The following is a 26,969-nucleotide window of genomic DNA, read 5'->3' on the forward strand; positions in this document are numbered from 1 at the left end:
ACATACGGCTGCTGGTTATCAGCCCTTACATACTGTGTATAAACAACAGTGTACTGAAGTCCTGTGTCATTAAGAAGAATGCAGATAATTTCCGTAAAAGTAGTAAGACCACAATATCAAAAGATTTACATTTGTTTTGGCTGCTTAAAAAATATCAATTAAGTAGATGTACAGTAATACCAGTAAAATGTACTTAAATAATCAAAAGTAAAGTATTGTTTCTGCAGGACAATGTCTCCTGTCAGTGTTACATTTTCATCTAAAGCAGCTTATGGGCTGTTACTGCCTGGAAATACTGGACAGGTCGGAGTCAATCGACCCTAGTGAACTGTGAGATACACTTCGCTCTGAATACATATTTGAAGCAGTTTGTGTGCATCCCGAGTGGGTTAAACATGTTGGCTTATTCTAGACACTGGCTAATTGCCATCTTGTGTTAAAGTGTTCACAAATACACATGTGGGTGTTGGAACGGCTATGTAGAAGGGCCTGTTGGCCTTCGAGGTCGTTATCTAAAGAAGCCTAGAGTGAGCTTGGCATTGGAGAAGGCTGGTAAGCCAGAGGGGATGTAGTTTTGATAGGTTTAGTGAGTGAATAGAAGGAGTTTTAATTGATTTTGTTGCAAGACGAGGAACCGGTAGAGGTGATTGTTGCAGGACTGCAATGATGTGGGCAGTTAGCAGGCAAGCAGCAGAGTTCTGTCTATACTGAAGTTTATTATTATTAAGGACTTTGGTGGACATTGTGTAAAAAAATCTACTGCAGATGTAGAAAATATAGATCAACAGTCAAGAAGTGATCTATACTGCAGAATTGGTTTAAGAAGGTTCTGTGAATGTTTTGATACATACAGTTGTGAGCAAAAGTTTGCATATACATACAGTATATACATCATTCCGGCATAACATTATGACCACCTGCCTAATATTGTGTTGGTCCCCTTTTTGCTGCCAATACAGCCCTGACCCGTCGAGGCATGGACTCCACTAGACCCCTGAAGGTCTGCTGTGGTATCTGGCACCAAGATGTTAGCAGTAGATCCTTTAAGTCCTGTAAGTTGCGAGGTGGGGCCTCCATGGATCAGACTTGTTTGTCCAGCACATTCCACAGATGCTCGATTGGATTGAGATCTGGGGAATTTGGATCCCAAGTCAACATCTCAAACTGGTTGTGCTCCTCAAATAATTCATGACCCATTGTTGCTTTGTGGCCTGGTGCATTATCCTGCTAAAAGAGGCCACAGCCAGAAGGTGGTACATGTCAAAGTAACATCAAGATGGATGGCAGGACCCAAGGTTTCCCAGCAGAACATTGCCCAAAGCATCACACTGCCTCCGCCGGCTTGCCTTTTCCCATAGTGCATCCTGATGCCATTTGTTCCCCAGGTAAGCGACGCACACACACCCGGCCACCCAGGTGATGTAAAAGAAAATGTGATTCATCAGACCAGGCCACCGTCTTCCATTGATCCATGGTCAAGTTCTGATGCTCACGTGTCCATTGTTGGCACTTTAGGCGGTGGACAAGTGTCAGCATGGGAACCCTGACTGGTCTGCAGCTATGCAGCCCTATAAGCAACAAACTGTGATGCACTTTGTATTCTGACACCTTTCTATAAGAACTAGTATTAACTTTTTCAGCAATTTGTGCAACAGTAGCTCATCTGTTGGATCGGACCACACGGGCCAGCCTTCACTCCCCATGCGCTTCAATGACCCTGTCGCCGACTCACCATAGATACTGACCACTGCAGACCGGGAACACCCCAAAAGAGCTGCAGTTTTGGAGATGATCTGAGCCAGTAGTCTATCAGTAGATGAAGAGTCACCTGTCAGTGGTCATAATGTTATGCCTGACCGGTGTATATATTGTATATATATTTTTGACCCAGCAGACACGGTCACATTTCAGAGGACATGTGATAAATTATAATAATAATAATAATAATAACAACACTTGTAGAAATCATCAAAACTCAAGACTGCAATGATATACATGTACATGTTCTTTATCAGTGTATGTGAACTTTCGACTGTATGGACAGGTTTTTTTGCCTTTTGTTTCCATTCTAACTGCGGTTTGTGAAATTCTGCAAAGAAAAGACCTATACTTAGACCTATACGATACTTACTTATACCAACTCTCAAGGCTTAAAGGGAGTGAGTATGTGATACTCAATAGACTTTCTTTGTAAAATGTGTTATTTTAAATTTGCAGTTCTTTGTGAACTCTGAAGAACTAAAAGCATTTCAGTAAACATTTTTAACATCAGTTATTTTATGATTTCAAACTGGATAGAGGCCAAATGGACAGTCTCTCTCTCTCTCTCTCTGTGTCTCTCTACCTCTTTCACAGCCTCTCCTTCAAAAACATGTTGTTTTGACAGATTGAGCTTTGAATTGCATTTTTAATGGCCAAACCTCTTTTTGATACTCAGTACCGCATATTAAAGGTTAATGTGAAATCTCACTTTGTATCAATTTATAGCGCTTCCTTTTTTCTAAGGACAAGGTCTCATTTATATTCACCTGCTGCTTTACAGACACTTTATTTCACAAAGTCCCCACTGGGTTCATTTTAAAAAGGTAATGCATCATTCATTATGGCTTTCTCCCTGAGCGCAAAAGGTTAATTCATTACACTGGCCCCTAATGTAGCCTTAATTTTTACTTGAAATCTGAAATGTACACAAAAGCTGTTTCTCCTTGGTGGTGACTGGAGAGGTTAGTTGTTGTTGTTCCTGACATCTTTCTTTGTACAAATCAAAACAGTGGACTGAGGAAGTCTAATTATGTGATATTTTCTTCTTTTTTTTGGACATTGAACAATTGAATTCTAAAAACCAAATAGTAATCCAATGAAAAGCCGCTATTCATAATCTTGATACACTTTTCACAGTGAAACGAAAATAACTATCAAGCCTTTTATGTATTCACCCTAAACAAGTCTCTGTTCCTATTGATGGCTACTAGGAGTGGTAGTGTAAAGAGAAATAAATAACTCAAAGCTGACATGGACCTGTTATTCTTCATTTTGTAAGCTGTAATACATGATGTGGTCTCCTGATATATGAACATAACAGACGAGGTGGTGGTGATGACTGCCAGAATGCTGTCTTATCCATTGTTATTCACATCACAGTGGAGTGTATTATTGCAACTATATCATGGTCAATAACCTCAGACGACAGGCAAGCCTTTTTTTTTTAAGTTTGAGGCCAGTGTAACTCATGGTTATCTGTTTTCATCAATTTAAGTTGAAGGGTCTCTCTGTAACAATTTGTTGTAATTGACATGTTTTAATAACTTTTTTATTGACCATATGTGATGTGATGTGAAAACGGAGATCCTCCCTGTCCCTCTCATTTGCATATGCAAGCCTGTGGATGATTTCACTCTGGATGTCTTTGTGAAGGACTCGGCTCAGATTTTCCACGACAGTCCAAAGGATGCGACTGTATGCACATTGCTAGTAGCTAGCAATAGTTTATAAATGGAGTCCGATGACATCAACACAAAGATAAACATTAACAGAAACGACCAGCTGCTAGCACAGTACAGAAAAGAGTCTATCCAAGAGCCCCTTTAACTGGTAAGTAGGGCGGATGTGTTCAGGGATAGAGCCAGGGTCCTGTTATCAGAATGTAGCTAGTTCAGTTCCCCTAGTTTTAATGGTGAAGTGTCCTTGGACAAAATACTGAACCCCAAACTGCTCCTGATGTACTGGTTGGCACCTTGCATGGAAGCCACGTCCATCAGAGTATGTATGTATGAATTAATGTAAGTCGCTTTGGACAGAAGCGTCTGATAATATGCCCTAAAATGTAAATGTAACTGAATCACAAAAGAGATTTGTTATTGTTATATTAGATCTTTACCACGGACACTTCCCCACTAGTAAAAGAGACTTAATAACAAACAACCATATTTTAAAGATGCCCATCTGAAAGGTCAAATTTGTAAGAAACATGATCGTTCCGTCCCATTTCCAACTGGTCAAATACCGACATTTTGAGTTGGTAGGTCAGGCCAGCAATTCAAAGCATCAATAATTCACAAGTTGGTGAGCGTATCAGAGACAGGTCGGACAATACCATTTGCATATTACTACAGTAAACAACAACAACTAATTTTGATGTTGAGGGATGGAAAACAGTGTATGGGCTATAAGCATTACACCTTTTCTTTCTACTTGTCTCATTAAATCATCCTTATACATACAGTAGACACCACATATACTGATATTTTGAAATCTCCTTAAAAGCACTTCATAAATGCTGATGTTTCAGTGATGCCAGATATTGGATGGATTAAACTGACTTAATTTAAAAGCTGGAAGTAAAATAGAAGCAAGTAATGTAAAATGGTTACAATTTAATTGATGTGAATGGTAATAAAATACAGTTATTTCAGACAATTACAACCAGAGGTTTCAAATCAATATTCAGAGATCATTGATATCATTCATTAGGAATGTGGATATGTTGAGTGTTGACTTAGTGGGTATAGACAAGTATTAAAACAGTCTGGTAAGAAAAATTGCATCACTGAACTGTAATGCCGCCTTTAAAAGTGGGAAGAGACAAGATGTGATGTCATGATATAACAATATCCAAAACCTAAGACCATATATAGTCTCATATCATGAACTGTATATTTCAATAACTTTCAGTTATTTTCAAATAATTACATAAACACCCAAACCCAAATCTGAACTCCTCTCCTTCATAAGAAAAGAACACGCTCATCATCACTGAGTAGGTTTTTGTTATATGAGTGAAATGTTTGTTGTCTGCCATGCCCTGACAGGCTCTATCTGTAGAAAAATATCAAAATCATTATTGTGTAACAAAGAAAAAAAACATGCTTTGAAAGATACTGTCTGGCCTTTTGTCTTGCTCTTTCAATGTACAAAGCATATTTCTCTCTCAGTGTTACACTGTGTTTTTCCTCTTAGCTGTCTTCATCGCTCCCCCTCTCTGGCGTTTAAGACCCGTGGTAATGTGTGCAGCTTTTGGTGTTTCTCTTGTTTCATTCCTTAATGAAATATAGAGCTTATCATGACAAATCAACTGCAAAGACCCCACTGATTTTGTGTGTGTGTGTGTATGTGTGTGACCCACATTTGTGTTTGATCCATTTGTAATAGTATCGTCGGTCAGCCAGCATACAGAAACACTGAAGACACACACACACACACACACACACACACACACACACACACAAACTTGCAGGCAGCGGACAAGTGTTTCCTGCTGCACATGCTGCTGCCTCCTGACTGTTTCCATCACAAAGCCACAGGCCTGTTTCTGCACTGCTGCTCTGTCCATGCTAAGCTTTCTATGTCTCTGATGTTGTGGACAACAGAGAAGCCCGCAGTCTAAGCCCTCAACACCCCCAACCTCCATCCCCATCTTGTGTCTCATCAGCAGCCAATCTTTCTCAAGCCCAGCAGAAGTAGAAGTGAAAATTAGGCAGCGCTCCTGCCTCGGTTTCTATGAAAAGTGCTTACCATATCGTCTTTGTCATTTCAGATGGATAAAAATTGAAAAGACTGTGATTATCCCCGCAGTGCTATGTTCTCCCACATCCATATCCAGCCGGACGACTCTCTTTACTCTTTCATGCGGGAGTTTGAGGTGATGTGAAGTTTGATTGGATGAACAACAACTCTTTGGATAAAGCTGGAGCTGTTTCCTCTGTCGGTTTATTCATTGGACAAATTTAATCTATCAAGGCTGGGCAATATAAATTAATTCAGTCACTTAACATGTCATTGATAATTTATGTTTTAAACAATAACTTCCAAAAACACAATAACAACTAAGGGCTTCCATAATTTTGGCACACAAGCAATCCAGACTAAATCAACATAAGCTTCCTCCTTATCCTGCCTCCATCTTATGCAAGAAAATGGATGTTAAAAGGATGCAAAGATATTGCCCTAAAACCAATAAAACATAGGATTCATAAGTGTTGGGTGAGTACCCAGTCAAGACAAGAGGCTGTCCTTTCTTTGTTCTTCAGTTCTCAGCGATTGTAGCTTCAATAAAGCAAAGAGTCTCAGCAACTCTATTCCACCCTTCAGGAAATAGGATATTCTATTACTGCTAATATTTCAATGGCAGTGCAAGCACGGCATATTGCTGCAATGTCAGCTTCAACTTTATACATATTTTTTCTTTATCTAGCCACGGTGCAATGGCCTCATTGGACTGATGGCAGCTCCGCTCATATTGGGAAGAGAGGGTGAAGCTTGAAAGGATATCCTAATTAGATCTGACTGGTAGTGATCTGTCAATGACATGGTAGACACAGCATGTAAAGCCTACCCTGTTTCATGGTGTACTTATTCTAAATGGGGCCACAATTTGCTAAATGAACATCATGCTGGATTGAAAAAGTCTCGAAACTAGCGTTGGAGACCATAGACTCATGTTTACAGTTTACAGTTGGACTGCTTCCTGATGTGATATTATTCCCTGCTGGCCAGAAGGTATGGAGGTTTAAGGCACTACTCTATGTCTTCACTTTTCAGACCTGAAAGCGCTGTACATATTTTATACAGTCCCTGAGTCCAACCAATGGCAGCAAATGACAAAAAAAATTGCATTTATTGACATTATGGCACTGGCCATTCTTAATACTCACTATTGCGTTTTTACCGAAAAATTGCCACAGCTATCACAGAGGGCTTTTAAGTATCAAGCTAATTTTCGCAACCAAGTCAAGACACAAACATGATTGTATTCTCACCAGGTTGAGATAAGGGCAGAAGATTAGCTACAGGCCTTGGTGCAAATAACAAGCACAAAGTATAGGATAATTTATTAGATGTATATGTCCTAGCTCCATGCAGTGCTTCTCATGTGGAGAATTCTCTCTGCAGCCGACAGCCTTAAGATAGAGGATAGCAAACACGTAGGGGAGGGCAGTCATCAAGACCCATGCCTGATGTTACTTGTGCCATGATGATATTAAAGGATTTAACAGATTAGGGTTAGCCCAGGAAAATGCAGCTAACATGTATTCTCATCTCCATTACCCCTTATTAAAAGCTAATGAGAGCAGCCAATTCTGCTCTTGCTCTGAGTAAAGTTAATGCAGAGAAAAGCCTGCCGGCACTTATTTTCCTAATGATAATCAGATATCAGCATCAGTAAGGTCAAAGGAGGACAATTAGAGACACAAGAGAGGTGCTTTTAGCATGTCCTGCAGTCACTGTTTTTGTCCACAGTGTTTACTCTGTGGGTTTATCATCTCTTGCTCTTACTGCAGGCTTCCTTCTACATGAGGTGCAAAATAAGTTACCAGCACATAATGATATGATTGAGGTTTAATTGCATCATTATGAGTTTGATCTGAACTGCCAGTCTCTCAGTCATCTATCCACTGTTCTATTATAGACTCATCCATAACTGATCCGAATTTTGGAAAAAATGCTCATGAAATGATGTTGGTTCTCATTACTCCACTTAAGATTACACTGATTAGCACTATCATTACTGCACCGAACATTTTCAACATTTTGGATTGTAAGTCCCAAGCAGGGTCAAAAATCTTTAATGAAAGAAAAAGGCTATAAAAATGAACCCAATTGTTAAGAAAACAAATTGTAAAGGTTTCTTTAACAAAAGGAACTTAATGCAGTTTGCCTGTATGGAGCCCTTGCTTTAAATAGTGTCACTTGTAGTTGTTCTTTTCCAAAAAAGTATTCATTTCATTCCGGTTTGGCAGTGTTTGCTTGAAGCCCATGTTGTCAGGCCCCCGCTGGCCTTGTTTCACTGCCACTGTCATTGTTTTCATACAAATTGGGAGGAAGTCTGCCAGTGTTCTTGACGAACACTTTGAGTAGGATTTGTTGGCTGAAATGTACAAGTGCTTTGTTACTGTGGGTAGCAGGGGATGCAGCAATCGAAATCAAAAAAACAATCCCAGAATTGAACGATGCTTTTGCAATGTACTTACATAGAGGGGGCAGCCATGAATGTCTGATAGTGAGAGGGAGAGATGGGAGGCAGCAGTCATGTCTGACACAACAAGAAACTGGTACATATGACTGAGTCATGACCCGGTCATATTCAAAACAAGGCTCTTCTTGCTTTTAAAACTGAATTTAGCGATGAGTAAATCATTCAGCGTCCCAGCTGACGGAACAGTCTGTTGCTCTTGATTCTTAGCAACAGAGAGCTGATTTATATCCAAGAGTAATCAGCTGCTGAGGGGAACAGAAGTGTGCATCTATGTGTAATTTTAAAAAGAGGGCGCAGAGATTTCAGACAGTTTGAACATAAACAGCCACTTGCCAATCCAGCTCAGATTCACCCTTCTTTTCCTAGACTCTGTGTTTACACTCCAGCTTGAAACAGCAAAAACATTGTGGAAGAAAAGAGAAAAGCTGCCTGGAGCATGTTTTCTAATCATATAATGAGGAAATGTTCATTTGTGACAACTGCATGTATACAGCTGAATTACAACACAATTATTTTGTTTTTATGCCAAAATAATGAGTTTTTGCCAAATAATATGAACTTCAAATTAATCTTGAAAAGCATTTTTATACCTTTTCTTGGTTATGTTTGGCACTCATAACACTTAGGGAAAATGTAAGCTTGGAAGAGATTATGGTCTTGGTTTGATATTGATTGATTATTATTATACACAACATGTGTATCAATACTAATCCGAAGCCACGCACATTCCTTGTGCCATATGTTGCTGTTTCCAAAACGACGACTGCTTCAATGAAACCCGTTCTAAAAAAAACTATCGGTTAGGTTTAGGAAAACATCCTGGTTTTGCTTAAAAAAAATATGTTACCAATGTACCAACATTTCCTAAACACTTAAGTTGAAGAAATGAAGAAACCTTACTTGACAGCCGTTTCCTGAATCAAACTGTCATGCTTCTCTTCCCATTCTGTCCACTTCGACATCCAATGCGTACCTACTCTTTCTACCACCTCACCTAAGTTCCTCCTTTGTTGCCGTAATAATTACTAGGACCACTAGGGGTTGCCACTTAACAACAAATGTCAGTATGGTTTGTAATGAGCTGCTTTCACACCTGACCTATACAGTTGTTGTAGGAACAGAATGGAAACCACTGATTATGGGATGCAATGGGTGGCTGCTAGCATGCTTGTATACCAACCTATCCCACCATTATGTTTCCAAAGAAGAATCCAGAAGCAGGGCCTTGCTTTTACAATTACTAAGGCTGCGTATGGACAGTGTTAGCATTTGGTTAGAATAATGATGGTTATGGTTATAGGTTTTCATGATCAATACATTCGATTTCATGAAAAGACCTTCCTTTTGTGAGTCATGTTTTTTCTTTTTTTTTCTTTTTTTTAAATAGACCAGATAAGACTTTCTGTTCACCTGCCATGGTTCTTTTCTGTTTGTCCACCACTGGATCCAGGACACACTGGAGCTGAGGCCTAACTGTCAAAGTGTCAGTTGATGTGGTCACTGGTCCCCTCCCCGGAAGACTTTCCACGCCTGATTTCCTCCGAAATTGAGTAACAGGTTCGCTAACCCCTCACAGTCCCAGACATATCATGGACACGACCTAACAGTCCTCAATAGACACAGATGTACTATCTCTGTTGAGCATGCACGTCACTGGGAAGTATCAGCTGAGGGACATTGAGTCCATTACTGGGATTGTGTGTGGTGTATATTAAAGTGAAGATGCCCAGTCAAACGGCAGGGTGGAAACCTTAAAATAATGCTGACTTGCGGGAGCAGTTGCAGGTAATTCAAGCTCTCTCATCATGACTTGTACAACAAAAGAGACATATTTTATATCTGCAATAAATCAATTTTATAATTCAATATTCCAGGTAATTCGCAAGTTTATATACTTACATTTTGTCGTTTTGATCGTCAGAAAGGTTATTTTAATTTTACCTTTCTTACTTTTGATTTAAAAGAATCATCACTATCTCTCTGATGACGTGTATCCATTCCTTTTAATTTGATGCATGGCTGAGTGTTTCTCCGCTACGCCTTTGAAATGAATGTGCTCCATCATTTAATCACACTGGGATACATGGGTCATTTTTCAACCAGCGTGTAAACTTGATGTTAGAATGCAAAGATGACTTTTGCTCATAAAGAAGAAAGGAAAGATACAAGAAGTGGTGAATTGTGACTAGAAGATATTCAATGATCGGATATCAAAAGATAAATGAAATGATGATCAAAAGATATTGCGAAGAAACACTCAACCATGCATGAACTTAAATAATGTAGGAAATCTCAAGCTATTCATTAAAGGGGTTTGCATAGCTTATGCATCAATGGGATATAGTGCTGATAACTGTTGAATGTGTAACACAGTGGATGGCTAAACAGGATGCACCATTTTGTTATTTTTGCCATCACTTTACCAATTGGATGTTATTTGGTTGATAAGTGAAAATCGCATCCTAAATTCTCTATGCACTTACTAAGGTATGGTGAAACAAAATGTACTTGTTCATTACTGTAATATCACTTTGAAATTTGGAGGGCACGGTGCTGCACACGTACTATAATTCAAGGGGAGGCTCCATTACACGAGGGAAGTAGGATTCAGCTCTCCTGCCAGGTTTCACTTTATTCTGCACAGTCCCTTAGAGTGAGCAGGAGTGTTGACAGTTATTCTATCCTTAGCATCTAAAATTGTTTCCTACAACCCAGTATCGCGCCAAACGGTGAAGCAGGCCAGCCGCCCAGTACATCAGCGGTACCGATCTACCGAGCATCAGTCATATCAGCGAAGTGAGATGTCTGCACAGAGCCCAAAAGATATTTAAAGACAAGACCCACCCCAGCCACAGCATGTTCACCCTGCTACAGGGTGATTCAGAAGCCTCCACACAGAGCAGGTTTTCTGATCAACAAATACATATGATCATAACTCAACGAGCTTCCGTTTTTTGGTGAACTTCTGACATGTGAAGCGAGCATAAGGCGACCATCTGAACCTGATGACTCATGCTCACACTGGAGACAGAAAGTCTAAATTACAATGCCATCATCAGCTAAGGACTCAAACACAAGTGGTCCATGAAAACACTATCTTGTACAGTCATTGTCTTGAATTGCATTTCGTTTTCCAGACACAGAATTTAAAACAAAAGAGGTATTGGCAAAAAAAAAGACCAAAAACAAAGAGAAAGGAAAACACTCCAGACTGAGTTTGCCGTGTTGCCTGCTCAATGATCACTGAGAATCCAACCGTTATATAAGAATCTGTCCCACTTATGTCACGAAACCCTCGGTTGTCATTTCACTCTCAACTTCTTCTTCATGCCTAAGTGATACTGTCATTTCTTTTGGATTCAAGTGGAGGCTTTTGGAAGACCGAAAGGAAGGGAAGACAGCAGAGTTTGTACATGTGAAAGAAAAAAAACCTCAAGTCGGAGAGTAACCGGATGGCACAGAAGAAAGTGCTCTGCTGAATTATTGTTTGAGTAACTGTTAACAGTGCCTCAGAATGAGGCATTTCTATCCTCCTGCTGTTTGAGTGACCAGAGGGGCAGCACAGAATGGAAACAGGCACTGGCTGAGAGTGACTACATGACTATGAACCAGGCCAGCACATCTCAGCATTAAAGTGTGCAAAAGGCAGCCAGCAAGACAGCGAGGGCGTGAAGTGAGAGCCTGTGGGATTCACTCCAAAATGATCTGTCTGTCTTTTTTAAAACACAGTCACAGTCAACAACGGGGAATGAACGAAAAACACCACATATATTTAAAACATCATTTCTTCATCGCGACAAAGGTCGTGCATTTTTAAAGAGCTCATGAACAGAGAGGAAGGAAACGACGGGGAGAAAATCTGAATGAAAATATAAATCTATTCCAAGTCGAGGAAATGGAAAAGTCCAATTGCAGCCTCAGCGGATGCAGTGTATATCTATTACATTTGGTATTCAATGTGGAGTAATGATAATGGTGACAGGGGCTGACATGAACTGTGGACCTGGGCAGGACTGCACTACATTATTTATGCTGACGACCACACAGCTAACAGCCTCTGGACACACAGAGAAACCTCCAGTGTTGGCACACACACTTCCCTCTGCAGCAGGAAGGATTATACAATTAATAGCAACAATAACTTAACAGTTGCAGGAGCTGGTTTTGTTTCTTATGCTCTACGCAAGTAAACATACTAAAAGTGATGTCAGTGAATGACATTTAAAATATCTTCTGAATCACTAATATCCAGGTTTGGATCTTCTTCTTTTTCATGACAAGGTGATGTTAAAAACACCAATCCTCTTGAGTTTTTTTCTTGAAGTGAAAGTCCTATTGGCCTCCTGTCTACACATACCTGACACTGGCGCTTTTCAGAAGTGCCCTGCAGAGTGGATGTGTTTCGCCTGGGCAGGACCTGTGTGTCAGCGGAGTAAAGAATACTTTCCATCACCTTTCACTGCCTTCATGATTACTCGTTTCTAAATGCCAATACATTCAAAAATGTTAGTTCTTTTTCCCTCCCTTGGATGTGTGAGCCTCACCATATGCAGAATGATGTGAAAAGCCTGCTCTCGCATTCAACTGCTGCAGGAGGAAAGCTTCTCTGTGCTCACCCTCAGTTTAGACTGTGAACCTACCAGCGTGGTTTATGACAGCAAAACTAGTTCGAAAAGCCAATCGCGGTCCAACATGCAACTTAACCTCTCAGTGAAGTGGGAGACAGCAGCTAAACCTTCAAACAGAACGATATTTGAACAGTCAAAGATTCTGAATTTTACAATAGGGGAGAAGAAGTACATTTAATTTTAAGAACTCATAAACACACAGTATGTCGGATGTAAGTCTGTCTGACATGACTCATAACTGTTACATCGCGTTACGCCAAGTGGATTTCCTTCCTCACTCTCCGACATGTCGCCTGGAGTTCACCCATGATTTTAACTGACAGGTGACCAAATGAAACGCACTGTTACCATGGATACAAGTAAAGATTTCTTGAGTTTTGCTGGAATCATTCGGGCTAATGTAACTCAACAAGATATTTTTTTCAGTCATTTGGCACTGCTGATGAAACTGCCTTGAGCTTTAGCCTTTTCCTTTTTAGGTTATTTACTGTGAGAATTAATGTTGTTACTTATGACGTACATAACCATAACATTTTGAATTCATTCATTCATTCATTGTCCCACTGGAATTAAGCTATTTCATTCTTTGTTAATGAATCCCTTATGATAAGCGCTAAAACATGATCAATATTCCTTATTATGTTTTATTTATTTATTTTATTTATTTATTCATGTGCACAATGATAAAACCAGAATTATATTTCATAATACAAAGGCAAATATTTGTGCAGGAGAGGAAAAGAAGCCCAAAGGGCTTATATAAAATCCTCTCCCTCGATACAAAATCACTAAAACAGATTAACTAATACAAAAAGAAAAGAGAAAAAAAAAAAAAGCAAAATGTTATCATCCATATCAAACTAAATCTTGCATATAAAGAGAATACTATAATATGCATCTGTTTGCACATGTAAGGGCACACAATAAGGGCTTCTGGAGCATGAGGTAAAGGCATCATTATAATAATGAAATATAATATTCAATAGATATGCAACTTTCATGTAATGTAAAACCGACTGAATGTAACTTTTTTTTGGAATTATATCCTGTTTTGTATTACGATCATGCTAATACTCAAAATGAGACGAGTTTGTTCTTACAAAGTCAGAAAAGAGTCCTACAAATAAATCTTGCCAAACATCTGAGCCTTCCTGATAAGATTTGAAGATATTTGCAGCATTGCATCTTCGATTCCACACTTTTGAATGTTGACGTTTCAGTGAAATTTGATACATTCAAAAAAGTCGCGTCTGTTTTATGAGTTTGGGGCTGTAAGGTGTCAGACAGATACAGTGCAATCCTATAACATCTTCAAATTAAATCATCCGAGATAAATGACAGCTCAATATATGAAGAGTCATGTTCCCATGACTAATAAAAATATCTTTTTCATATTGCAAGTAGCAATACGTGCTCATGAAATGCTCTTTCAACTCTCAGCTCTGCGTTACATTTTCCCCTCACCCTGCTGAGCTCGTTAATCAGAACAGAAAGAATCAGCCGAACGTCTGAAGGACTGCGGAAAAATGTGACGGAACCGCAGCCTATATACCAGTTTCATCACTCTATTCTGTGTGTGTCGCCCATAATCAACAACAACTCCTCTCTTATCTATTCACAGATTACACTGAAATTATTTAAAGCTCCGACTTTAATCTCCCAGACACAATACATTCACAATTCCCTCTGATCCCTGTTTAGTCACTTTTTAAAGAGTCTGACTCTGAACAGATTTTGTTTGGTTAAATCAGCCAGGACCTCCACAAAATAAGCCCAAAACCGCTCATTTCAAATTAATTAGCTAAGGCTATTAAAAAACATGGTCAAAGTTCTACTAAGTGTTAAATGAAAACAAAGAACCATCCGAAATGAAAGCAGCAGAGATATCGCTGTCCCACAAATCATAATACTGCTGGTTGAAATAGATTTTACACCCAGCCAGCACGTCTTTAATACACAAGCCGAAGAGTCTGATAATGTGAGTTTTGAGTGAAAGCCATTCAGAACATCTTTTCATCACATGCGCTCACACACAGATGGGGTTGATTCAATTTTAGTGTCCGTGCGGAAAATAGAAAACGAAGATTTGTATGTCCATACAAAAGCAAGGAAAAAGATGAATATCATCATATTGACCTTTAGAGTTTGTTATTACCCATGTAGGTCTCTGTATTATCACTGATATCTCTTTTATTCCATTTAAGCACAGTGTGATATTACTTTTCATATATTCCACTCAGTGACATTTGCTTTTCATACTTGAATTAAACGCTCGGCAACCTAGAATCAAACAGTGAGACTGAAATATCCGCATGCTTAGTATTTAGCGTTTTTTCCTGATGTTTCCAACAGATAAATATCTCTGATCAGGAGTATGAATAAAACGGAAACAAAAAAAAGAAACTCATCACATAACGGTGATACTGAATTCATCTGGTCCTGTCGCTCGTACTTCTTAAGGTTCTTCGGTTTTAGTTTGGAATGAAATATTCAACAGTGATTCGATACAGATGCCATGAAATTTGTTTTTGACATTCGTCGTCTCGAGATGATGAATTTTAATGCCCTGCACATCTTCAGATATCCAGTGAAATATATCAACATCTACTGGACATACTGGCCAAAAATGTGGTGCAGGCATTCATGGCTTGCAGTCTGGCTTAAGCAGTTTTTATAAGACCCTGGTGTCCCTTTTGACTTTTCGTTTAGCACCACCAGAACGTTGACGCGGGTTTTTGAGTGAGATTCCCAAAGGCCTCATTCAGACTAAATCAAGTGTTTGTCACTACATGTGAAATATTTCGTTACACTCCATGTGTTCTTGGTCATTCATGTTGCTAGTCTGATCTGCCAAGCTTTTCTGATTGCACATTTTTCTCTTTTTTTTTTTTTTTCGTTTTCGTTTGGTAACCCTCTGTTCTGCACCGCCACAGGCTAGTCACGCTGAATAAGGGTAGTGTGTTATGTGGCATTTTCGCCGCACAACTGATTTAATCTGAATGGAGGCCTCACGGAGCCACAAGTATGACTGTGGACTCTTATGGTCCTTACAGACGCAACAAGACGAAAGCAAAAGTGTGCTTCCTGAACTCATTTTTTCCAGTGGCTTTCACTGCAAACAATTGCTGTTTGCTTTGTTGCGCAAAAGCGGCTCACGCAGGCCAGCACACCGCATAAGGCATGTTCGCCTGAAGTCAGGGGCGGTTCTAGGGGGGGGCCAACAGGGGCCAGTGCCCCCGTAACTCTGATTCTGGACCCCCCGTGGCCCCCCTGACAGGGAGTCTGCATTAATAATACAATGACAGATTTCTTGCAATAATTTTGTTCTGAAGGGAAAGACAGAAATAAAGTGTCTCAGCAGTTTACTACCCAATCAAAATTGCTGAAATTGTAAACACTGCTTTGTCTGAATGAGGGATTTATCTTTTTTTCTGGGTTGTATGTGCCCCCTAACAAAAAAGCCGGCCCCAACCTGGCACCCCTATTAAAAACGGTCTAGAACCGCCACTGCCTGAAGTACAACTGAGCAGACAACTCACAACAGCCGAAAAGCTCAAATCGCATTGTGACTAAATGTAAGTAAGTAACTTTATCCATATATCACCTTTTGAGAGCAGAGAGGAGTGTTACACAGAGGCAATCATTTATAAGCATACGTGTTTAATGAAAAGGTTTTATGAAATCTTAGGTGTGGTTAAGTCTTGTTTTCTTTTTGACAATTTGTGCTAATTTGCTTTGGCGTGTTCACAGCTGTAGGCATTCATGGCTTAAGCCGGGTACACACTACAGGATAATCGGGGGGATTTTTGTCCCGATTTCCCCCTTACGATCAAAGCCAGCGAAGGCCCGATTATCTGATGTTTGCAAAGGACATCATGTCTGATTTTCCTGTGGTGTGGGCAGGCATGGACTGGCCATCTGGCATACCGGGCAATGCCCGGTGGGCCGACGCACATTTATGGGCCGGGCTTTCATAATTTAATCCAAAAGTTTTATTATAAATCTTTTTTTTTTATCGACCGCGATGGCCCATTGGTTGATTTTCTTGAAGGACATTGGGCTAATCCAATCTCACTCAGCCCTCCTTTTTTTTTTTTTCTAAGTGCACAATTTAGAGGGGGCGGCCCATTGGTCCGTCTTCAATACAGACAGTGAACTGAGCCAATCAGGATATAGTACGAAGGCGGCCCCACCCCTCCCTGCGCTGTCTCCTGTAACTTCTGCTAGTTTCAAAGTGTTGAGCGCGAGGACTGACAACATGGAGCAACCAAAGAGAAAGAAATTGGGTGCGGACAAGTTGCGTGCTAAGAGAAGAATCTCACTGTAGATGCTGCAAAATGTACTAAAATCACAGACATGTTGGCTGGAGGGGCTGCTGTAGTCTCCACGTCCTCTGAGACAGCAATGATCCAGTAACAGCAGGAGAGGAGCAGCCAGAGATGATGCTGACTGACAGGGACAGTGTACAGCCTGTAAGCAGGTAGTAACGTTAATACAGGGACTGTGAGGTGATGGAGGGAACGTTAGCTCTATTACATGAAGAGCTCTCAACGGGTCAGGCTGACAAACCCGACCGGACCCGCGGGCTCTGGCAGAGTTAACGGGGGGGGGGCAGACAATTCATGCGGGTGTGTAGCGCTGTGTCGGGTTCGGACTGTAATTTTCAGGCCCGTTGAGAACTCTAATTTCATGATAATGATGAACAATGGCCATTGATTAGTATCGATATTAATTGGTGTTGCATACTTCTCAAAATCTGGCAGCCACGGCACCTTATTCTGATAAAACAGCGGTCAATGCTGAGAAGTGTCGGATGAGCATTAAGTGTCTATATTAGGCTCCATCATCGCATTTTAGATATTTAGGTTAAAGGTGTGTTGAAAGGCTGCATAGTAATTTGAATGTGTAGCAACCCTCTATGCTGTGGTTAAACATGTTTTAAAAAGCAGATTTTAAAACTGCTAAATGATTAGTAAAAGCTTTGCAATTTAAGCATTACTAAAGTAAGTGTAAAAAAAAAGTATAAAAGTACTATTAGCAAAAGGTTTGCCTACATTGAACAATAGTAGATCTGTCAAATGCTTTAAAGACAAGTTGCTTTGCATGAGTTCATAAAGCAGCCCTGTTTTTAGCCTGATATAACAATTTTATAGCTTTTTAAAGGGAGCACCTTTTAACCTGAAGAATTAGAATTGAGCTGCTATATCAGGGAAATTCAGAAAATACATATCAGAGATGATTTCAATAAAAAGGATAAAGGAATCAGTTGAACTACACAGAGCAGACAAAAGTGGTAGAGTTAACAATAGATGCTAAACTTCTGAGATCTAGGATGCCGATGATACATCATGCTTGAAATAGAATATTCCTTTACTCAACTATGTGTTGAGTAAATGTACTTATTTGCTCTCCACAATGGTTATTTGATAGACTTCTAAAGTAATAATAAACTGCAGATTTCTAATAAGCCTAAAGGCAAAAAGTTATGGGTTTTTTTCCGGTTGTGCTCCGCTAATTATGAGGGGCCGGTCTGAGCCAAAAATGCCAGGGCCGATTTTTTTGTCCCAGTCCAGCCCTGGGTGTGGGGTGTGTTAAGAGTGATTTTGTCCAGTCAGATCAGCTCGGAAGGCGTCGGAAGGAGAGATCGTAAATAATGAACATGTTTAATATTTGCGACTGGAAATCCTGTAGTGTGTGGGCTGTTCCGAGCGGAGCCGAGCACGCACAGCGTGTGATGTCACGTGTACCGGACCAACAGCCAATCAAGACACGAGCTGAGTCAGCTGACAGAAGAGGAAGTAAACAAACAAAATACATGGCGCCGGTGAACAGAAAAGTTTCTTGGACCTCCGAAATGGAAGATCGACTAGTTGATCTGTGGCAGTAGCACGAATGCTTATATGATGTCTCCTCAAAAACCTACCACAACAGATCAGACAAAGAGAGGAGTTGGACCGAAATTGCCACGTTTGTTTACACTGAAGTCCCGTTTGACCACACAAGATTTGTAATATTGAGCGTGAAGAACCTGATCCTCTGCTGAAGAATCGGTTAGTGTGTGGTGTGCACCACGGAGGACACCACACACTGTAAGATCAGCAGAGAGAGATCTTGTGCGATCTGTCTTTTGTTATCATCAAGTGTGTGGTCTCCTAATCTGTGAAGGTTTGAAAAATCCTGTAGTGTGTACCCGCCATTAAGCACGGCGTGTCCGAGATTAGCTAATACTAGTGATTAAACCGTGAGTCATCCGTGTCACATCCCACCAAGAAGTTCAGGGGGAAAGGAAAAACAGCAAGAGATGGGGCTTTAGTTTCTTTTCTTAAGGCAGTACCTCCTCTTTAGGCTTGGTGCCACTTGAGGACAGTATTGATGATCCTTGAAGGACGCATCGGGTTAAAGGCTAAATCAAAATAATGAAAATCTCCTGTTTGCAGTAAACACCCCAGTAGATTGCAACATTATTGACCACAGCCTGCGAGAGGACAATAACAGAGACATGTGACTATTTTTAAGGAGGTAAATCCACCTGAGCGAATAGGACTTTCCAATAACTCATGTTTTGCTACTGGTGGCATTATGGGAAATACAGTATCCAGTGTTTTGGATCTTGTGGAGCTGACCCACTGTATGCTGAGGACTAAAAGTCTTCTGCTGCTCAGATCTTCACCTTTCCCTTTTGAATATGCCTTTTGTTCATCCGCCCACATATTTTAAAGTGCACCCATAAATCAAAAGAGAACACTAAAGGTCATAAGCCAAATAGGTTGGGAGGCAGCACTTAAAGAGGATGGGCAGACAGCCTGAGACATAACTGAGAGGACATTCACACACACACACACACACGTGCAGACCTCACTCACCTGTAAATCTTGTATCTGGTAGAAAATCCCTGCTGGAACCTCTCTCTGAACTCTGTGTACTCAGGACATCTGTGGAAAGGACCCTTCTCTGACAGCAGCCAGTCCAGCTGTCCCCCGCTTTGCCTTGTGCTGAAGCCCCACGGCGAGGTGCTAGATGAGGACGAGGACGAGGACGATGACGAAGATGAGGGGGACGACAGCGAACCGTGGAGCGTTTTCCCGCCGCTTGCCCCGCCGCCCACTTGTTCAGCTCGGGCGGGCCACGGCAGCCATAGCAACGCCCACGGCAACCATAGGAACATCAAGGAGGATGCCAACCATCTAGCAAGGCAGGAGGAGCCATGGGAGCACCTCTCTTTTCTCATTGGCCAATGAGTCGCCATGGTCCCGGTGGTGATGTACTAGGGCACCTAGGACCGGCATTTCTTCTGACAGTCACCTCCCACTGGCCTGGACAACAAGAAACATCAAGCTTTAATGTCATGATCTGAGACACACATATTAGATTGTCTGAAAGGAATTTCTCTTGTGTCTTTGACAGACATTTCTTTCCACACATTGTGAATACGGTCCAAAATTATGAAGGCAGCATATTGTCCCTCAAAGTGGTATTTATCATGTTAACATCAGTCATAGCAAAGTGATTGCCTTCGTGGCTGCTGTAAATGAAATGCTGCACATGAAAGGTATTCTCATCGTGTCAGAGACGCATAATTATTGTTATTGGACCATGAACATTAATTACATGCACACATCAGAGGGACGGTGCCATAAAAATGACATCGTACTGATGAGGGCTTCTTTTTAGAATGAAATCTTAGACCCCAATTATGCTTTCAATTAAATTGTCTCATATCTGGATTGGATTTCATACGCTTTTGTGACCACTTGGACACAAACGAATATGTATGTGTATCCGTTAGCCAGAGCACAAATCTGAGGCATCTGTCTTGCCAAGCTTCATGCAAATCAGGGTCAGCCCCGACTGCCGTCTACCAGCTGTTCAGTTACTGCCAAAAACACAGACAAGGATAACTTACAGTATCCACTTTTAGCAGTTTATCTCCAACTATAACAGTTCAGCTGTCGCTAGCTAATATAGTGGCTAATACAGCATCGACTGCGACAAACGCATGAATAAATCATATTTATGAACTGTAAACGCCACGAAACACTGAGAGGATGCATGAATATGAATATGTGGCTCCAGGTGAGAGAAAGAAGCAGCCAGGCAAAGCCGGCAACCGCCCCGGGGTCCCGACTCCCACGGGGGTCCAAAGTCCCAAGGTTGTACTTTGGCAAGGTTGGCAATTACTTTGAGGTCATTTGACTAACTATGAATGTGTTAAATGAAGCAGTTGCTTCTGAGGGCTCCAGTATCAAAGCAGGCTTCTGATACTTCTTCTGAGTCGTTAAGGTCACAAACGAGGTTGGACACTCCCACACTATGTTTAAAGCCTGCAGCTCCCCTCCAATTGGTTGGAACTGAAGAAAGCTCTTGGATGAGAGGTGAAACATCATCGTGAAGTCCGGTCGACTCCACGTTTATGTATCTTTGCATTTAAGTAACTGTATATATGTTCTGTGATTTGTGCAGCATGAAGAACTTTTCAAACTTCCATTTCCAAATTACCAATAAATGACCATGTACCTTGGTTACAGAACCAAATAATAGAATTGAACCAGCATTGCAAGGTCATATCTGAAACGACAGAAATTGGAGGAGCACTTGTAGCGCATTCAGCGCTGCATATAGAAAGTGGCACCGCAGTGACATATCTGACTGCCTCAGTTTCTTGATGCCTTGCATGTTTGGACAAGAATGTCATCACCCGCCTCCGTACGGATCAGGGGTAACATCAGCAAACACCAAGCACAACAGCACAAATCACACTCGGGCTCAAAAGTGTGAATCCTCATCATCTAACACATATCTCATGCATCGAACCGATGTGCAGACGAACACACACACGCAGTGTATTAAGGTGAGACTTCACAGTGCCCTCCAGAAAAAGTGGATGCTTGCTCTTCATTTCACCGTTAATGACTAGCAGGCGTGCTGGGTGGAGTCTTCAGGGACGAATCAGCATTTCTAGAACGGATATGTAAAGTAGCGGAGGAGATGCTTTAAGTGGATTGGGATCCTAAGTATTCCCTGTTTATCTTACAAACAAATTAGAGAATTAATTTCAGGTGGATAAATGCAGGCTCAGACACGCAAAAAAAAAAGAAAAAAACAATACTCAGGGCGCCGCATTTTTAATTTTCGCTCACTGCACCAGGAGATTACTGCGGTTTGAAAAGGCAATTAGCAAAGTCATCTGTCAAACGGTTGTATTTATGCAGCTAAAAGAAGGATGAGAAGTTGATGAATGGAATGCAATGCTGGTGCGGTTTCTTTCACTGTATGGCCCAAAGGTATAGCTGGTGCAAATTAAAAATGCGCAGTCTGGTGGATATCTCATCTCTCTATTTGTTGTGTCCTGGGAGGGGACAGCATCACTTACTATGGAATAATACAGCTACACGTAATATAGCCACACGCTTACAAATTCAAAAACAAAAAACAAGAGAGTGTCTAATATTTCACCCTGTGATTTTGGAATAATATGAAAAAAACACCCTACGTAATGTTAGTGTGTTGATTATAAAACATTTCCTGTGACAGATACACTAGATTTATACTTGCTCCTCAAGAACTTTTCAAGAGTTCTGCCTTCAGACAAGACAAATACGTCCAGGAGAAGCTGCTGCCTGAGACGTGGACGGCTGAGAGCTCTGCAACCCTACAGCGGCTGTAAGTCAACCAAGAAAAAAATATATATATTTCAGCATATTTTATTGATGTTTGTCAAAAACCTTTCTTCGACCTAACAGCTTCTTTTTCAACTGAGAGTGACAGTGGTGCGACAGACATCAATCACGCCTGACTGGTTAGGTCAAAAGAAAGCTACATAAACCCCTCCTGGTTTGGGATGAGTTGGTAAAAAGACCTCTACTTCTACATCGTGGCACAACTTAAAAACAAAAAATGATGACGTCAAATCATCTGTCAGATACCGGTGCTACAGCAGGACTTGACTGAGTCACGGAATGGATGTTGTTGTGATCCTCTCCTGCATCGTAGTCTACACAACGATGCTGCATCTCAAAATTCCGCCACAATAGAGGAAGCCATTGTTTTTTGGAGAGCAGCACAATTACAAACCAGCCGCCAAGCCACAAATCGGCACGTTAAGTCCTCTCCTCTCCGCGACCTCTCAAGAAAACACGTCTGCATGCGTCTTTTTTTGCATGGAATGGAATTTGTTTCTTCACGCAGTACGAAAGCATTTGTGTCGGAATTGAAACGAGACCACACGTCACGTACCTGATACTGACTGAGACGATACAATAGGACCCTGCCAAATGCAAAGGGAAAACACGGGTATGAGAACGACAATGAAAGGGACGACAGAAGGATGCTTTCAAGGCTAAGAATATGAGAAGAGACCGTGGCGATTCAGAGGAGGAGACGCAGGGATGAAAGAAATAGAAACCAGATGGAACACTGACAGATGTAGGAATCTGTAGAGGAAAATGGACGGAGCGAAGACCTTGACTGCGCACCATGTACGGTAAACCTCAGTCCTTCTCCACATCCTTTCCCTCCTTTGTCTCTCTTCCATTAAGTCCTCTCTCTCTCTCTCTCTCTCTCCTTTCTACACTATTTGTTCTTTATCTTTCTAACAGACATTCTCTTCCTCAACCCTTCTCGATGGGTTCATGGTACCAATTTGTATTGTTTTTTTTTTTCTTGCCTCCTTGAATAGAAACAGATGAATGTACATCACATATGTGCATATGCGAGGCATGCTTCAGATGTGTTATAGATTCAGAGAAGGATTCTTGCGATGGTTTTCCACTCCAAGGAGCTGTGAGATTTGCCTTTCAAATTTAGTTCTCTAACTTCTTAAAACGGCACCTCTCGCAGAAATAAGCGCTCCCCATAACTGCCAGGCCTCCTCCACTCCTCTCCTCTCCTCTCTCCTCTCCTCTCCTCTCCTCTGAGGCTCCCCCGCTAATTATAAAATGCATAAAACATGCTGCGAATGCCAGCGAGACAATAGAGGGAAATTGTGAATTTTTAGCTCTGACATTTAATGTTCGCCTTGCATTATTCACACACCCTTTTCCGTATTTACACTTCTCTCTCCCAACTTGGGGGATCAGAAGCTAAAGGTAAAAAGGCACGAACGTCTCAAATCCATAGTGGGGAAGGGGGAAGGGGGAAGGGGGGAGAGCAACCAGGTGGAATGGAAAAATCGACCACGTGTCGCGTTTAAATAACGTCTCAGGGACGACAGCGGACTCAAGGAGGGGCGGCAGCTTATGTTTATTGGTTTTTTTTTTTCCCCCATCGCTCTCTGCAGGCTTAGCAAGAGCAAGGAGTGAGTTGTAGTACCGTGTTTGCACAAAAAGGGAGGGAGAGGGAAGGAAATGAGAAACATGAGGAGAGCTGGGAGCAATGGCGGTGAGAAAAGAAGGGGAGAAAACAAAGACAGGGAGACAGATTGAGGGAGAAAAAAACAAAAGAAAAGGCTCCTGAAAGAACGTGGCTGTGTCACTCCCACCAGGACCGGGTCCTTAAACTTCCCACCCGGCCGCCGAGTGACCGAGCCAAAGGCTAATGTGTGAGCGGTTTGACCTCCCGACTTGTTCAAGTCATCCGCGCTCCAGTTTGTGAGGCAGAGAATTCTGTGTGGAAGCCGGCGTCCCAGCGCTTCTCGTCTCCGAGCCAGACGAAATTACAACCTTCATTTTTCTCCGCGGCAGAGAGCGCGGACCTGCAGCCGAATTCATCAGCTCGCTATCTGTGCACTACAATTACCGCAGCTGGGAATCCTTATTAGATCTGACACACATATGTTTGGCGAGTGTTTGGAGCCGCAGATATGTGTGTCCGCGCTGATCCTGTGTGTGTGCATATGCTCGCGGAGCACCTGGCCGGGCCCTTGGCAAACATTAGACCAGAGGGAGGTCCATCAGCATTAGAGGCCAGCTGTATTCCTCAACCCCAGCAGCTCACCACTCACCTCTCAGCGTTTATGCTAGTCAGCATCAATAGCCGGCCAGCTGCGCACCTGCTCTACCCCCCTGTAATTCAGGCTCACCGCACACTGAGGCCGAGGGGGCGGGGGCGGAGGGAAGAGAGCTGGACGAGGATTGATGCTAACGGAACAGAATGACAGTCAAAGAGAGACAAACAGGGAGGTTAAGAGCGAACGACAGAAGGCGAGACAGATGAATCCAGAGGAAGAGACAACAGAGGGGAAGAGAACGGCTGAGAGGGACAGAGAGGAGCTCACATCTACATTTTGATGTCGGGCACAAAGTGGATGCCAGCTTTCTCTGTTTAAGGTTTGATTTGGTGAAAAGGATACGGGAATGCACAAGAAGGCTTTCAACGTGCCGGCAGGACCCGTCACTCATGTGCTGCTTTATCTCACCATTCCGTACCACTTCCTCTGCAAACAGCAATTCATCCGCTTGAGATTAGAGTCAAATAGTCGAAAAATGATCCACAGCTATCATAATCACGTCTTATCCATTCTCTATTTTATATGTTTCTTCGAACTTCTCTCTGCTGTGACACGTCTATTCTAAAAGGAGCAACTCCTGGAGATCAATAGAATATTTCTGATTCAGAAATTCAATGTTTTTCTTTTTTTTCTCCATTTTTTCTTTTTTCACAAACTGAGAGAGAGACATTTTATCGTGTCAGGTTACAGTCTGCTCACATACGCACAATGAAAAAAGTGAGTAACACGATGTAAACTGCTACACACTGTCACACAGAGACCATTTGCGATTGATCTCTCCCTTTTTTCCTGTAAGGCTGACACTCACAACATGAATTCAATGGGAATAATAACATTTAAAGAGAGATTATCAGATTTTCAGGGGGACATTTAAATGTAAAAAATGTTGTATTTGCATCCCCGACAGACAGGCCTGAGAGATCATCAATGATTGGCTGTCGTCACCGGCCGCCCCTTTGCGTCTGATCACATACGCTCAAGTGGGCACGGCCATTTTGTTCCTCTTTACTTTTGATTGTTTTGCCATATCTTTGCTCTTAGCGGCAGTTTATAACATTTCCAGTTTGAATATACAGCCGTGTAATCACTTTGCGGAGCGGAATATTTCCCAAGTGATTCCGCCGAGCTTGTTTAAGAAACTTCAATTGTGAAACGTCAATATGACTTCCCGAAAGTCATCCACTGAATTAATAGAATGATAACACAAGACTTATGCTCTGATATATTTGTTCAAACAAGTCTCGTAATTAAAATATTGAAACCAGTAACATTATTTGTCAGTGTGAGGAGATCATTTGGTCATAAATATTCTGAAGTCTATTTGACAAGATTGGTTGGAACTCAAAAATCCATCCGAGTCGTCCTACTCGCTGAAGCCAAACACACTCAGCGTCTCTTTACAGACCTCCGAATTCTGTCTGCATCATTTTAAAGCCACTCCGACTGATCTCTGTCTTTAATACCAGTGTGTCTTTTAAGGAGCTGGCGAAGAATTTTCAAAGCTGCTTATTGCCAAACTGCAGAAGAAAAAAAAAAGAGAAAAACTTGATGAAAAGGTTGATCGTCTGGCTCGAGCTAACTCCTACATGTAGCTGTCAATATTTGATGAGGCCTCTCAAACCTCACGCAGATGATTAGTGAGCTTGGCTCCACCCACTGAGCTCACTTCACTTTCTAAGCTGGGAAAACATCTAAGTAAACCATGGAAAGTAGAATGATTAGGGATAAAGAAAGTGTACTGCAATTTAAAAGTGTGACCGGATTAATCATGTGAGAACAACAGAAAGAGGCCTGAAAGGGCATCAGATTAAAAAAAAAAAGAGAGAAACGTGTAATTCGCTTTTCTCTGACTCAAAGCGCCGACGGGCTGAATCTGTTCTTGAACAAGCAGGTGGTAGAAAACTCACCCCTGCCACAAAAACACACACACACACAAATACATTCACACACACACAATACATTCACACACACAGACACACACGAAATGTCAGGATTAGGAAGCGGCAGAGCCAGCAATAATGTCAGCATAATGCCGATATTGTCCGGAGACGCAGTCTGATGGGCTGTGGTCGGAAACTGGAACCCCAACAAATTATATGCTGTGCTGGCTGTGTGTGTGTGTGTGTGTGTGTGTGTGTGTGTGTGTGTGTGTGTGTGTGTGTGTGCGTGTGTGTGTGTGCGACTGTCTTAGCAGTGTGTTCTCTGGTCATTCTCCAGCTAGACAAACAAACAGCCATATGGTCAATTAGTGCCCATCAATACCTCAGCTAACATCTTTACCAGCTGATAATTAAGAGAACAACAGCCTGTCAGCAGCACGCTCTGCTGAAAGTCATATTACCCCACCTCACACACCCCACCTGCTGACTTGTTAGAAAAACAAGAGTGTGCTGTTTTCGGTGAGACCTTACTTGAATTCAGTGTT

General features: G+C 41.6%; 1 protein-coding gene across 1 annotated transcript in view; it reads right to left on the minus strand.

Moving 5' to 3' along the window:
- Positions 1-26,969, minus strand: part of brinp2 (bone morphogenetic protein/retinoic acid inducible neural-specific 2) — a 257,294-nt gene that overhangs the window by 137,094 nt on the left and 93,231 nt on the right. The window contains exon 2 of the mRNA XM_030402782.1: positions 19,464-19,913. Within this exon, the coding sequence (XP_030258642.1) occupies positions 19,464-19,846 (383 nt within the window). The 5' untranslated portion in view covers positions 19,847-19,913. The remainder of the gene's footprint in view (positions 1-19,463; positions 19,914-26,969) is intronic.

Source organism: Sparus aurata, chromosome 21, assembly GCF_900880675.1.
Source record: "Sparus aurata chromosome 21, fSpaAur1.1, whole genome shotgun sequence".
Classification (NCBI taxonomy): domain Eukaryota; kingdom Metazoa; phylum Chordata; class Actinopteri; order Spariformes; family Sparidae; genus Sparus; species Sparus aurata.